The sequence below is a fragment of the Neomonachus schauinslandi genome, chromosome 4 (genome assembly GCF_002201575.2).
Source record: "Neomonachus schauinslandi chromosome 4, ASM220157v2, whole genome shotgun sequence".
Lineage (NCBI taxonomy): Eukaryota > Metazoa > Chordata > Mammalia > Carnivora > Phocidae > Neomonachus > Neomonachus schauinslandi.
Window position 1 is genome coordinate 24,741,609 of NC_058406.1, and position 15,658 is coordinate 24,757,266.

The 15,658-nt window shown below is 54.0% G+C and overlaps 1 protein-coding gene across 1 annotated transcript in view; it reads right to left on the minus strand.

Moving 5' to 3' along the window:
* Positions 1 to 1,882: 1,882 nt before the first annotated feature.
* Positions 1,883 to 15,658, minus strand: part of PHC2 (polyhomeotic homolog 2) — a 52,668-nt gene continuing 38,892 nt past the window's right edge. Inside the window, 6 exon segments of the mRNA XM_044913826.1 lie at positions 1,883 to 3,301; positions 6,320 to 6,596; positions 7,555 to 7,696; positions 11,347 to 11,461; positions 12,336 to 12,465; positions 14,198 to 14,400. Coding sequence (XP_044769761.1) covers positions 3,147 to 3,301; positions 6,320 to 6,596; positions 7,555 to 7,696; positions 11,347 to 11,461; positions 12,336 to 12,465; positions 14,198 to 14,400 — 1,022 coding nt within the window. The 3' untranslated portion in view covers positions 1,883 to 3,146.

Sequence of the window (15,658 nt, forward strand, 5' to 3'; positions counted from 1 at the left end):
TAAGTGTGTGTATGAGTGGAAAACATTTTTTTTTTAAACGGTGGCTCGTGATCAAAAAAAAGGTCTGCAAAATTCTCTGTAAAGTGTAAACAACAGGAACAAATACAGGTTTTCCTGGTCTCTGAAAGAAGAGTGTTCTTTGTGAAAACTTCCATAAGCAGAAAAGATGTAAAGAGAAGATGGTTTAATTTAATCGTTAATTTATATGGAAAGTTTTTTCAGCGTTCCCAGACGCAAAAGTAACCCGTCTTAGGCTTTTCTGCTACCTTAGGACACACCTTGCTAACAGCACAAATAAACGTAGATAGAGCGGGGGGCGGGGGTTGGGGGGTCGGGGGCTGAGATGCTGAGCAGCCCCCGCGCGCAGGCTTCCATCTGCGGCTTGCTGCCGAACAGACGCTGAACAAGCTATTTGCACTTTTTGCCTTTTTCCAGAAAAGCAAAAACCCTCTTGGGATTTGTTTTGGTCCGTGAAAACAGGGACTCATGTAGGTCTTTTGTAAAAGTGAAGCGGCCAGGGGCGCCTGGGTGGCTCAGTCGTTAAGCGTCTGCCTTCGGCTCTGGTCATGAGCCCAGGATCCTGGGATCGAGCCCCGCATCGGGGTCCCCGCTTGGCGGGAAGCCTGCTTCTCCCTCTCCTACTCCCCCTGCCTGTGTTCCCTCTCTCGCTGTGTCTCTGTCAAATAAATAAATAAAATCTTAAAAAAAAAAAAAAAGAAGTGGCCTAAGGTGAGCTTTCACCTGGATTTAGAGCCACCCTTCACACACACATAAAGAAGGGCACCGGTATTTGTCTGTGTCAGCCAGTCCCCTCGACTGCACCATGTCCTCTCTTCTGAGGAGTTTTGGTGCCCTCCTCCCTCACCACACGTTTAAGAACAAACTCAGGAGAGGCCTGGCTTTGACTTTCCTCAGGAGGGAAAAGGGGGGTGGGGATCCAGGGTGCAGAGACCTCGGGGCACCTGCCCAGCGGAGCCCCACCCTCCCACTTTCCCCGAGGCTCGGCCCCTGGCCCTGGCCCTGGCCCAGCAGCCCCTCCAGTCCTGGCTCTGCCCTCTGGGTAATCAGAATCACCGGCAGGCTTCTGCTCTTCCTCCAGGTACTAGTTACAATTTAACTGGCTTTCCCGAGAAGTGTTATCAAACTCCTCAAAGTGATTGTGCCTAATCTTCCTGGGCCCTGCCCTTAGAGACGGATTCAGTGGGCTGGGCCTCAAATGCACGTTTTAAACAGGCAGAAACGGGAGCCTGGGTGGCTCAGTCGTTAAGTGTCTGCCTCTGGCTCAGGTCATGATCCCAGGATCGTGGGATTGGGGCTCCCCGCTCCGTGGGAAACCCTCTCCCACTCCCCCTGCTTGTGTTCCCTCTCTCGCTGTGTCTCTGTCAAATAAATAAAAATCTTTAAAAATAAATAAATAAAAATAAATAAACAGGGTAAGGAAAAACCCAGAGAAGGGAAGAAGCAACTCCCTTCCCTAGGGCTAGGAGCAGGAGTTTCAGGGACTTGGGCAGAGGCTGCAGAGGCTGCACTGAGCCGCTGAGCAGCAACAACCAAAGGGGATGGAAGAGTCTGGGCTCTGCCCCAGGTGTTCCAGGTATTCCTGGCCCAACAGTATCATGTCTCCCCTGCGGGAAGGGGGTGGGGGTGGGGGGCTCAGAGCTGAGGGGCTCTGGAGGCTCCCATTCCAAGGGACACCTGTGGAAAATGAGGCCATGTCTTGCATTTCTCAATGGGGCTAAGGGCGCCCTCAGATGACCTGGTCCTAGCAAAGTGTGGGGGGCACGCTGTCCAGTTAAGGAGATTGTCCTTCCCCCAGCCCAGAGAACCATCCCTCTCCTGGATGAGAAGAAGCCAGCAGAGAAAGGCACAGAAGAAACAGATTTTACAGATTTATTTTTAAAAAAACAAAAACAAAAGGTTAAAAAAGTCCTTCATTTCCAACCCTGCCTGGGGGTGTGAGTGGGGAATAGAACAAGCTGAGAAAGGTGCCCCCCCTCTTCCCGGGGAGAGCCCCGCTCTTCCCCCCAGGAGCCTCCAAGGGCAGGGCAAGTCAGAGGCAGGCCCTCGCCCTTCCTGCCCTGCCTCCTCTGCAGGTAGCTCAAATTGCTAGCAAGTTCAAGAGGCAAAGAAGTGTGGAAGCGGGAGGCCCAAGGCTGCCTTCTTCACGACAATGTCACCCCGGCTCTTCTCTGCCCTCAAGAAGTTCTCTGGGCCCCCACTCTGGGGCTCCCAGGGCGGGTGGGCAGGTGGGCAGGCCAGGAGGCCCAGCCCGGCCCACAGCAGCTCCCTTAATGCTGTGTGTGGCACAGCAGGGCAGTCGGGGGGGGGGGGAACTTCACAGTGTGGGAAGGACTTCGGAGACAGCGTGCCCACTCCTGATCTTCGCTTTCTGATCTCGCCTCTCTGCACGGAGGCTGCCCTTCTGTTCTACTCCCCATCCTGAGGCTGAGTGGAGTCCAGGACAAAGCACTAAGTGGCTGTTTGCTACAGAACACCTGGAGATGCCAGAGGGTGGCTCTGGGCCCACCTGCCAGTCCAGGCTCCTACACAGTCATCCAGTCACACACACAGCGTTAAGGCGTCTGTGCCAGCAGGCGTGGCCAAACCGGGCCCAGCTTCTCTCTCTCCACCTGCGGAGGGTGAAGGGGGAGAACCCCTGGCTGCTTCAGAAACGGGCTGAAGGGGGAGAAGCCGGCAACGGAAGAGTTAGCCAGGCCCAGAGAAAGAAGTGGGAGAAAGGCAGGCAAGGGCTTGCAAGGCCTCTATCCAGGCCTGACAGCTGCCCTTGAAAGTAACCCAACTCAGGTTGGGGAGCCCTGACCGTATACCCCCTGGAAAATGGGGGACAGAGAGAGGGGAAGAGAGCGGGGCTAGAGTATTGGGACTTTGGAGGAAGCCAGTGCTATCAATATTTACAAGCATAAAGCCCCATCTTCTGTGCCACCTACCTCTCTGCCCCTCCCACAGAAAGAAAGGCCCCTGAGAGCCATTGAGGGGGTGCCAAGACCTCCTCACCAGCCACGCCCCATAGGGAGAGCCCTTCCCTCCGACTGGCCCCATTTCTGGGCCCCTCAGGAATGTCTGTCTGGCTCTGCTCAGTCGGGAGGAGGAGCCCCGGGCCAGAACCCTGGCTGCGCCCGCCAGCCCTAGGAGTCCTTGAGCATGCTGATGCGAGCGTAGATCTTCAGAGCAGGCCCCAGCTTGATGTTCATGGCGCTCATCAGGTGGTCCTCCTTGAGCAGCAGCAGGGCTTGCCCGTCGATCTCCTGGGCACGGAACTCCTCTGCTATTTCCTGACAGCCTGAGGGGGATACCACCACAGACGGGGTCAGTCAGAGCTAGTGGCGTTCACGCTTGGTACCCACTGTGCACGATCTCCTTGAACCCTCCTAAGCACACCTTGAGGAAGGCTGTCTCGTGTGACAGCCCGAGAGAGGCTAAGTGACTTACCCAAGTGATCCCACGCCTCTTACTCATGCATGTCCTGGTCAGAGCCCCCCTCAATGAACGGGGCAGACCCGGCAGAGCAACAAGGTGCTGTGGGAGCAACAGCTTGTGATTTCCAAGGCTGGGTCGCAAAGGGCACAGCAGCCGCCACCCTGCCCTTCCAGAAAGTTTACTCTGGAGGAAGCCAGCGACTATGTCATGAGGACAGTCAAGCAGCACTCAGAGGAGGCCCATGTGGAGAGGAACTGAGGCCGCTTGGCACTCTGTGCCACGTGAGTGGGGCAGCCCGGAACCAGGTCCTCTGGCTCCAAACCTTCAGACAACCGCAGCTCTGGCTGCCATCTTGACCGAGACCTCATAAGAGACCCCAAGCCATTGCTGCGCAGCTAAGTAGGGTTCCTGACCCACAGAACCTGAGGTAAACCACGACACTCTGGGGTAACGAATGCAGATTCTGGCTTTTGGAAGAGGGGTGCTGACATGGCCTGGGGGGCGGCAGTGGGCAGGAGCTGGAAGGACTCTGAGGAGAGGGTCAGTGACGTGTCTAAGATACTCTGAGGGACTGGACAGCAGTCTGATGGCCTGTGAGGAGACTGGGTGAGGCTTCAGGGAAAGGCAACGGTTTCTGGAAACTGGGAGAAATGGATCTTTGCTGGGAAGTGGAGAAAACGTCAGGACCCTGCAGCGGGTGTAACATGGTAAGTGTACTGGGCCTCATGGACGTAGCGATCTAGCATCTAGCGGAGGACGTTTCCAGCAGAACGGTGAAGGTGCTGCCTGGCTTCTGACCGCTGCTCGCAGGAAAACGAGGACAGATGAGGTAAAGGTGAAACTGTTAGACATCAAGGAGCCAGGAGTTGCTCGTTTGAAAATCCCTGGCCTCTCCAGATAGCAAATGATGCCAAAACTAAGAAGTAGTTTCTAGGCAAAGATCAAATCCGGGACACAGGTAAGAAAACATGGTCTAGAGATAGAACTGAGGGCATGACAGATCTTTCACCAAGATCTTAGAAGCTCGAAGGTGCTGCCTCAGAGAACTCTCTTAAGGAGTTTACGGGCGTGCCTCCTGGATCCGGGCCGCTCAATAGCAGAGCTTCAAACATATTAAGGGCACTGTCCCTCAGCTTCAGAAGAAGCCAACATAGAGAAAGGCTTCTCAGAGCATTTTGGGGTATGGTTTTTGTCTAATGGAGTAAATCCCAACAAGATGCACTGGAAGTCCACAACGATTTTAAGACAATTGTACTGGCATAAACACTGCTTGAACTGTAAGAGTCGAGGTCATAGAAAATGAAGAGCAGCAGGAACAGGCTGAGAAAACTAGTCTGCTGAAAGCTCAGGCTACCTTTCATGGGAAAGGAAGGAGGACTCACAGGGTGGAAGCAAGAAGGAAAGATAATCACTCCCGGGCTTGGAGTCCTAATCAGGGAAATGCCAACACGTGCCCTGCTAGATTTCAGAACTGGGACGATGGGTGACTCCTGTATCTTCCTGCACTATTCTCCCCTTTTTGAAAAGGTGTGCCTACCGCAGTGATCCTACACCTATCCCACCATATCTTGGGTTTGTGGAGGGAATGGGGAACGTGTCTCTAGTTCTCAGGCGTTCAGATGGAGAGGAACTGGGCTTGAGGAGCTCACCCACGCCTGGACCAGAGTTTGCTGGTGAGATCCTGGGCTTTGAATTACTGCTGCAATGGGATGAGATTTGTGGGGTCTATGGTAGGGGGCGAGGGTGGTCGGCTTGAGGGAGGAACATGAATCATGGGGGCCAGTGACTGGTGAACTATGGTAACCAGCTCTAAATAAACCTGGCTTCCCTTTCATGTCCCTGTGGGCATGACCTGTGTGATATTGTGAAAGTGACACCATGTAGCTTCTGAGTCTAGATCAAAAGGGCCACAGTGACTTCCACCATGCTCTCCTGGATCACCCTCCTGTGGGGAAAGAACATGCAAGCACGAGTGTCCTGAAGAGGCCCGTTCGGAGAAGAATGGAGGCCTCCTGTGGGCAGCCATACCCTCCTTGACAATCAGGGGCATGGGGCACCTGAGAACAGGATCCTACAGCCCCAGGGAAGCCTTGGGCCACACCTTCATCGCAACCTCACAAGAGACCCTGTGGCAGAAATGTCCAGCCAAGCCACTCCCACGTTCCTGAGCCACCGTAACTGTGTGGTGATAAATTCTGGGAATGCGGCAGGAGATGACTAACACACTGCAGTGAGGGGCAGAGCCAGGGATGTGAGCCCAGTTCTGACAGACAAGTCTGCGCTCTCGGCCACTGCTCCCACTCCAGTCTCTGAGTAACAGGCTTGCGGCTGCCGTCCATACCTGACGTGGCCAGCAGCTGGGGGCGACTGCCAGAAACAACAGCCGAGAAGCCTGCGGGATCCCCCTGAAAGCATCTGTGAATAATGCGAGGTAGGTCTTTCAAGGTTCATGTCTCAATTCTAGGCCTCAGAACCACGTGCGCACCACCCACCCCAGCAGGGTTTGTGCGGTTCCCTACATCATACCCTTCCACGTCTGTGCACCTCCGCTCGAGTTGCTCCCCGGGGTCGTGTCTCCCACCGGCCGAGGCCTGCCTGCCCACTGTCACGCAGCTTCCCTTTCCCTACGCTGGTGTTCTCCTTGACCGGTTTCCTACACTCCCACTTGACTCCTCGCCCCCCGTCCCAGGAGAGACACAGGCTTGGTGCATGGTCACCCCTGCATCTCACATAGACCCTGCCATGCCAGGAAATGCGGCGGATTGCAGCATGCAGCTCCTGAGCCTGAGTCACCAACTGAGTCATTTCCTTGGGGGGGGGGCTATCCCTCTCTCCCGGGGGCCGCTCTTCCAGTCCCGCACGGGACCCCCCTGGGCCTCACCTGGCAGGGAGCGGATGAATTCATAGACGTCTTCCACGTTCCACTTGGTGGGCTCGCTTGGCAGGAAGTGGTGTCCCATGCCCACCAGGTCCCGCATGTGCATGTCTGGGAGCTCCAGGTCCCGCTGGCCTTGTCGCCGGCGGGAGGTGGACGAGCTGGCCGAGAGGGGCGACAAGGGCTCCTCGTAGCTTGAGTTATCCGAGCAACGGCTGGAGTCCTCCTGGCTGTGCGTCAGCTGCAATGCAGCCGTGACCGAAAGGGGCACGGCGCCCGCCGGCTGCGAGCAGAGAGAAACCGTTGGCTTCAGGATCGGGGAACAAACCGACTCTGGGTCTCCAGCAGGGCGACGGGCAAAGGCGGGTAGTCCCCCCTCCCACCTGGTCTACGACTACACACCTCTGAATGCTTAGATCAAAACGCCCCCATCTTCTGGGCTGTCCCCTCCCTGGCCCGACGCAGAGTGAGCCCCTCCCTGCACTGCACCGCATCCATCTGATTCTATCTACGCCTATCGCTTCTTCTAGATGTGGGGTTTTAAAACAGGACGCTGGAGGTTTCAGGGGTGGTCTATGAAATAGCACGGAAAATTTCCTGTGCGTGTGCGTGCTGGGTCCCAGCCTTCGTCAGATTCTTAAAGAGGTTTATGACCCAAGTGACAAGCAGCCAAAACCATGAGGCTCTGAAACGTCCCACGAAGACTGGGTTCCTGCGGCGCAACTTAGAGCCTCAGCGCCTTATGGCGCTCCGGGCACGTGAGGGGGGCTACAACATCTGTAAGGAACCCCCGTGTTCCTAGGAGGGGCTGCAAGAACTCCGTGCTCTGGATTCGAGGCGGCAGCGAGGAGCAGGGCTGAAGTGGGGAGGCTGCCTCCTCACCTGGCCCTCTGTGTTAAGACCCAAGGGAACGGGGACAGTCTGTCTCTTCCCGGGGCCAGGCAGAGGAGACCCCATTTCCCTGGCCCTGGAAGGATGGAGGCAAACTGGGAGGGGAGGGGTGTGGAGGGGGCAAGGTCACTGAGGCAGGAAATCACCTCCCACGCATCCATGGGTCTAAACGCAGGGGCCTATTACGGGGCCCAGGAAGGGCTTGATCTGACGGCTTGTAAGAAATGAGAACACGATGGTGCGGATGTGCGGCGGCCGAGGAAGAGGAATGTGGGTGTGCCGGGTCCGTCAGGGAGGGGAGTTGGTGGGGACTTGTGACAACGGAGCTTCGGGCCCTGCCAACCTCTCACCTGCTTCTTGGTGTCCTTTGTAAGTGTGGGCAGGCTGGCTTTGCTGGCCCGACGGCGGTTGTGGGTCGTGGCTCCCGCCTTCTGCAGCTTGCTCCGGTCCGAGTGGAAAAGCCCCACTCGCTTGGTGCACCCCACGTTGTACCTGCCGCAGTCAGGGAAACGGGAGTCAGGGCAGTGGTGGGCCGCGCGGGCCCCCCGCAGCGTCAAGACAGCCAGGCTCTCCGGCAATAGCGGAGTCTGTCCGTGTGCTCTGCTCCCAAGGCCATCGCGTGCTGCTAGCCGGCCGGCTCTGGGCAAGGCACTTGACCTCTGAGCCTCGGTTTCCTCATCTGGAGCTGGGGATGAGACCGCTCACTTTCTAAACCCGCTCTGACAACTGTATGAGCTAACGTGTGCAAAGGACTGGCCACGACAACTTGGGTCATGGCAAGAACTCATGGCTGACATACGCTACACGAAGTATGGCCTCTGCCAGGAAACAGTGTGCGCTGTCGTGCTGGAAAGTACAGGTACAGCTCGGAGATACTGCGGCTTCAGCTCCAGATAGGACTGGCAAGAAAGCCAGTCAGATGGCTTTTGTTTCCTGGCGCATATAAAAGTAATGTTTACACTACACTGAAGTTTATTAAGATGACGATGGGGGCGCCTGGGTGGCTCAGTCGGTTAGGTTCTGACTCTCGATTTCAGCTCAGGTTATGATCTCAGGGTCATGGGACCGAGCTCTGCATCAGGTTCCGTACTCAGTGGGGAGTCTGCTTCTCTCCCTCCCCCTCCGCCCCTCCCCCTGCTTGTGTGCACACCCACGCGTGCTCGCTCTCTCAAATAAATACACCCTTTTAAAAAATTATAAGAAAAAAAAGACAATGATGAAGTTGGCTGCATCGATGGACTCTTCACGAATGATTTCTCTGTAGCGTGCGATGTTGTTCGATAGCGTTTTACCCACAGGAGAACTTCTTTCAAAACTGGAGTCAATCCTCTCAAACTCTGCCGCTGCTTTATCAACTCAGTTTGATATTCTAAATCCTTTGTTGTCATTTCAACAACCCTCACAGCGTCTTCACCAGGAGGAGATTCCTCCTTAAGAAACCGCATTTTTTGTTCATTCCTAAGAAGCAACTTTTCATCTGTTCAAGTTTTACCATGAGATTGCAGCCATTCAGTCCCATCTTCAGGCTCCACTTCTAATTCCAGTTCTCTGGCTGTTTCCACCACACCTGCAGCTACTCCCCCCCTGAAGTCTTGAACCCCTCCCAGTCATCCAGGAGGGTGGGAATCAGCTTCTTCCAAACTCCTGCTAATGCTGATGTTTTGAGCACTTCCCCCGAATCCTGAATGTTCCTAATGGCATCTAGAATGGTGAATCCTTTCTAGAAGGTTTTTAATTGACTCTGCCCAGATCCACCAGTGGAATCTGTATCTATGGCAACTAGAACCTTACAAAATGCATTTTTTTAAAAAGACTTGAAAGTCGAAATTACTCCTTGATCCATGGGCTGCGTAACGGATGATGTGTGTGCAGGCATGAACACAGCGTGAATCCCATCACACATCTCCATCAGAGCTCATGGGTGACCAGGTGTACTGTCAGTGAGCAGTAAAATTCAGAAAGAAATCTTTTTTTCCTGAGCAGTAGGTCTCAACACTGGACTTAAAATATTTACTAAACCATATTTTAACGGATGTGTTGTCCTCCAGGCTTTGTTGTTCCCCTGACAGAGCACAGGCAGAGTAGAGTTAGCACAATTCTGAAGGGCCCTAGAATTTTCGGAATGGTAGACATGAGCACTGGCTTCAACCTAAGTCCCCAGCTGTACTAGCCCCCAACGAGAGAGTCAGCCTGTCCTCTGAAGCCAGGCACTGACTTCTCCTCTCCAGCTATCAAAGTCCTGGGTGGCATCTTCTTCCAGGAGAAAGCTGTTTCATCTACACTGAAAATCTGTTGCTTTGCGTAGCCACCTTCATCGCTGATCTGAACCAGATCTTCTGGAGAACTTGCTGCGGCTTCTCCATCAGCACAGCTGCTTCCCCTTGCACTTTTATGCTACTGAGATGGCTTCTTTCCTTAAACCCCATGGATCAACCTCTGCTAGCTTCAGGCTTTTCTTCGGCAGCTTCCTCCCCTCTCTCAGCCTTCACAGAACTGAAGAGAGTTAGGCCTTACTCTGGACTGGGCTCCGGCTTAGGGGAATGTTGTGGCGGGTTGGATCGCCTATCCGGACCAAACTCTCTCCACATCGACAATGAGGCTGTTTTTGCTTTCTTACCGCCCATGTGTTCGCTGAAGCAGCACTTTTAATTTCCTTCAAGAACTTTTCCTTTGCATTCACAACTTGGCTGTCTGGTGCAGGCTTTCAGGCTGTCTCAGCTTTCCACAGTGTTTCTCACGAAGCCTAATCATTTCCAGCTTTTGATTTAAAGTGAGGGGCGCACCACACTTCTTTCACTTGAACATTCAGAGGTCACTGTAGGGTTATTAATGGGCCTAACTTCGTTCTTTCTTTTTTTAAAGATTTATTTATTTGACAGAGAGAGACACAGCGAGAGAGGGAACACAAGCAGGGGGAGTGGGAGAGGGAGAAGCAGGCTTCCCGTGGAGCAGGGAATCCGATGCGGGGCTCGATCCCAGGACCCCAGGATCACGACCTGAGCCGAAGGCAGATGCTTAATGACTGAGCCACCCAGGCGAATGGGCCTAATTTCCAATACTGTTGTGTCTCCAGGAGCAGGGAGGCTGGAGGAGAGGGAGAGAGATGGGGGAAGAGCCCGCTGGTGGAGCAGTCAGAACACAGACGACACGGACTATCTTACGTGGGTGCAGTTCGTGGCACCCCAAAATAATTACTCTAGTAACATCGAAGGCCACTGATCACAAATCACACAATATAATAATAATGAAAAAGTCTGAAATGTTACGAAAATTACCAAATGTGACACAGAGACACAAAATGAGCTAACGCTGTTGGAAAACTGGTGCGGACAGACTTGCCTGACACCTTCGGTCTGTAAAAAACGCAGTATCTGCGAAGCCCAACAGAACAAGGGCTGCTGACCTCCAGCACAGGGCCGAGGGGAGCCTTATTCCAGCCGACATGCAGAGCACCTCTGCGTAGGGGGCTAGAGATTGCTATTCTTTTGAGGGCTCAGGGCTTCCTGCTTCCGCCGTGGTATGAAGACCACGCAGGGCTTCAGAGGCAGATGAGTCCAACTCCCCAACTCTAGGACACTGGGCACAGGTACTTACCCTTTGTGCCTCAGTTTCCTAGTGGGCATGAAGGGGCCGGCGGCAATCCCTGCCTCGCAGTTACTCTGAAGATGAGATGACACTGCGCACCCCATGTGCCTGGTGCAGAGCCTAGCACGTGGCCGGCGCTCAGTACCCGATGCTGCGCCTGACCAGGGTCACTGGCCTATGCTGGGTGAAAGCTCACAGATGGAGCATCCGTAACCAGTGCAGGGCCTCTGGGCGAGGCTTCTGGTGGAGGGCTTCCCCTAAGGGGCAGTAGCTGCCAGGGGCAGAACAGAGTATGGGTTCAGTGGGGCCCAGGAGGGACAGCCAAGCTAAAGCACTGCTTCCTTTCCTTGGACCTGGGGCTGCTCACTCGAGTTCTGGGTTCCAGTACCTGGCGGACTAGTGACACGGCGCTGCTCCCAGGCAGGTGGAGGAGCCTGGAACGCAGCTAAGCTACACGCAGGGGCTCCCGGGTCGGATGATCACTGAAGTGGGGTAGGACCCGAGGTGCAACCCTGAGAGGGAGGGGCTGGTACAGCCCTGGGGCTGAGGCCACTCACCTCTTTGCACACGCCATGGAACAGAAGCGCTTGGAACGCTTGAACTTGTAGGCAAAGTCCACCCGGCCACAGAGCTCACACTTGAGCTTGAGGGGAGTACCCTCCTCTTTGGATTCTGGGAAGTGTGGAAACTGGAGTAAGTGTAAAGAGGAGCAATTCCCACAAGACCCTGGACAGCCCCCCAAAAGGCCTGCCTCCCCTGCTCACACCCCCGTAGCTGTGACACGCAATGGCAGCCTAGCTTGGAAAACGCCCAACTGCTTTGCCACTGGTTTGGGAAGGGCCAAAAAGTTTCCCCTACCCGGGAAAGTACACAGGGGTGTTTGGTGATGACACCTGACAGATTTTTCTCCCCAAGCGCTATGAGCCTGAGGCAAACACAGGTGATAAAGAATCAGCATCCCTCTTTATGACCCTGGAAGCGACTGGCAGGCTCACAGGGAATACTCTGGGTGCTCTCACAACTGATCTGGAATTGTTCTACCCTACCTCGATCTGTCTAGTTTGCTGTGGACCTAGATCCCAGAACCCATGAGTTCTGTAACCTCCACAGCCCCCACCCAGTCAGTGGCTCAGGCTGCAAGTGCAGAGTCCTCGTGGGGCCATGGTGCTGCCCGAGGGCTGGCCCCTGAGGCCTGAGGGAAGCCGAGGGGAGGACACCCTGGCCCGTGGCACTGCCACCTCTTGCCAATGACTTCCACAGGAAAAGCAACTCTTGGGATCCCGTGGCTGGCTGGTGTGGGGCTGCAGGAGAGGCAGGGGACAAACAGCTCTCCAAGGGCAGCGACTTTCCCCTTCCCTGTTTTCTAGGGACAGCGGCTGAAGAGGGACCGGGAGGAATGTTTAGTAGACGAACATGTCCCTCCACGGATACCACGAGAGGAAGTGTGTACGGCTGGCTTTTGCAGCCCCGTCTGCCCCCTGGTCAGGTGGGCCAGATCAGAAGGCCTTCGTGCTGGGCGGGCGGGGGGCGGGGGGAGTGCACCTACCTTGCAGATAGGGCTCCTCCATCTCAGAGTCAGTGGTGGTGGTATGATCCTGCTGTGGAAGTTTCTCAGGCAAGAACCCCTGTGCATACTTCTTCTTGAGATTCCCCACCAGCAGGGACGAGCGTCCCACCTAGAGGACAAGGTGACACGGAGGCCATGAGGGTTAGGTGGGAGATGCTTCCTTGCTCTCCAGCCTCATCAAAATTACATACAGAATGCAGCTAGGCACAGACGCCAGGCTCTACATCATCCAAGTGTGTCTTGCTCAAGGCCCTATTTTGCCGTGGAGCTCATGAGGCAAGATGCCAATTGTCACCAAAGTGCAGCAATGGCTTCAATCCAGGACCAATGGACGGCTTAGGAAGTTAGGAAAATACCTACTCTTCCAAGTGACTAAGGGGCAGAGATGGAGGCAGCAGTCAGGTTTCCCACAGCACCAGAACTGCTAGGACCCGGGGCTCATGCGTCACCAGCAGGAATACAGCTGGGGCCCCGTGTGTGAGCGCATGGGAGAGAGAGGAGACTCAGCAACCCTATTTTGGTTTCCTACTGTCCTCCACCATATCACTGGTCTACCCCAGCCAGAGGGGCAGGCCGCCGTGCAGGAGCGCAGGAAAATGGGACTCTGGGCCACAGAGCAAATGCCCTCTGTGGTTGCCAGGATCCTAATTGGCTTATTCACTCTTCCGGTCCTTCCTTTGTTGCCTCCGTTCAGGTGGGCTGGTGGCTAGAACTCTAGGGTGATGCTGGGGCTGTTACTCAAGTCTGTATGCACCCCGTGAGATGGGTTGGTTTCTGGTGTTTCTCTAGGAGGCCAAGCTGAAGACCTAGTCTGATGAGGGAGGGGATGTGGCAGGGCGGAGCTACTGACTGATAGCTAAGGTGCTCCAGGGGGATTTCTCTGCCATGGGCCTTGAACCACCTACAGAGGGAAAGTGACAAGAACCTATTTGTCTTCTGGCATTTTAGAAGGACAGTTCACCCAGCTCAGTTCATCAAGCTTAGAGTCTTCCACTGACTATTCAAACCACTCATGGACCCAAAGAATGAACAAAAGGCAGATGGCGTCCCGTGAAGATGGTATTCTCTCACAGCCAGATAATTTCATCCCGGGAGAGGCTGTTGTGCACCTGGCTCTGGGCTCCTCCCACCCACAGAGCAGCGCCCCCTGTCCTCACCAACTCACGTTGCATGGAATCAGCTTGGGGTGCTTTGTTCTAATAAGCCATTTTCTTGATTCTTTTATATTTCCCTTTGGTCTTATGCTTTCCCTGGAGACATTTGATTGTGCCCTTTCTAAAGAGCCCCTCACTTGCATTCACTCTTTTCAAGGCTCTAATCCCAGAAAAGCAGCTCAGGCTACAACCCTGTTCTCTCACCTTCATTTCAGACACATCTTGAAAATTCTATTCTACACACTTTCCTTTTCTTCTCTAACTGGTTAAACTTTTGCCACTCAGCGGTCCTGGCATTCAAAACTGAATGAGGTCTCATTTCCCAAAACCCATCATCTTGCCCCAAACACCCCAATGTGAACTCCCTTCTAACTAAGGGGGGGGCTGTCACACAACACGAGGCAGGGACACAGCTGGGTCTGTGTGGACCCTTCTAACCAAGGGGCCTGGCCAATTATTCCTAATCACTGATCCTTTCTGGACCATAGGAAGACAATCCTAGAAAGAAAATGGCTCTGACGTTCTTTTGGGGGCAAATTAATAAGGAAAGAGCAAACTGTTTACATTTTTGGAAATTTTACATGGAAATGTAAAAATATTCTAATACACATCCAAAATATACTTCAAAAAAAAAAAAAAAACAAAACAAAACAAAAAAAAAAAGAGGGGAAAAGAAGTAGTCCGTACCGGGAAAGGCTCCGCCCCCTCCTGGATCACAAACCCTTCGATAACATGCGTCAGGATTTGGGGTTTCACAATGGCCTGTGGTGGTTTATTCTCACCATTCTGGGGGGCAGTGCCGGTGATGCTGGAGGCAGAATTTCCGTTCCCTGAGGTCATGCCGGGGCTGCTGAGGTCGGTCAGTGCATGAACAATGCCCTGCCCTGTCTCTGTACAAGGGAGAGTAGGAAAACACAAGCAGGGGAGGTCAGAACCAGGTCCAGAACAGGAGAAGGAGAGCAGGGACTCAGCATGTGCCTGGCTTTTTCCATGGAGCCAAATGACAATGCAAACCAAGCAGTCCCCTCCCCTCAATGACCTACTTAAAAGTGGTAGGGTCGAGGGACACACCACCAAGTGTGACTATAATCAGCTCTGCAATGAGGCAGCTAAAGCAGCATTTCTTAATTTCCCAACTGTGCTAAGAACAGTACGACCAAGTTAAACAGACAAGAATTCTCTTTGGGGAGTTAAGACCTTGGTCAATATTGATCTGGACAAACAAGGTCATCTTCAGTTCAAAGGAGAAAACGTACTTAAGGTGATATCTACAACCAGGATGAAAAGCTGCACTAGGTATGGGGGCTTGGGGTATGATGGGGTTTTGGGGAGAGAGAGGTTACACCTTCTATGAAGGTCCATGGAGAAGGATTTGATTTTAAGCATCCTGTGAAATGCCAAAGTACTGAACCCCAGAGATGAACACAAAGGGAACAAGAGGGCTGGGCCCCAAGTGAACACAGTGCTTTCCAGAGGCAGGTTATCTGGGGTCACATGCTGAGATATACACGCATTCAATTTCTCCCCCAAGAAGGTCACCGAGGCTGTGGGGCTCTATGCTGCTTCTGCTGGCCCCGTGCTCTTGATCAAGCCCCTTGCCCTGCTCTCAGCTCCACACAGTCTGGTCCTCAGCCAAGCACATAGTCCTTCCCTCTGTGGACAACCCTTCCTGAGGTTCGCCCCCCACCCTCACCCCCTGTGGGCCTTCCTCTGAAGGACCTGACAGAATGCTCTAAAAAAATGTGCTGAGGGGCGCCTGGGTGGCTCAGTCGGTTGAGCGTGCACTTTTGATTTTAGCTTAGGTCATGACCTTGGGGTCATGGGATCGAGCCCCAGGTCAGGCTCCACGCTCAGCAGGGCGTCTGCTTGAGATTCTCTCCCTCTCCCTCTGCTTCTCCCCCAACTCGTGTGTGCGTATGCGTGCTCTCTCTCTCTCAAATAAAATCTTAAAAAAAAAAAAAAAACCCAAAAAACAAAAAAACAAGCGTGCTGAGGTGCCTATCCAGAACACACCACAGGGAACCTCCTCTTCTCCACTTGGCCGGCCCCTCTCCTGAGCTGCTCCATGCTTTAGAGGTGCAAAAATTCTTTACCTCACTTTTGCCACCCCCTCCCTGCCCCTTTCTGAGACCATTCTCTACCACCACC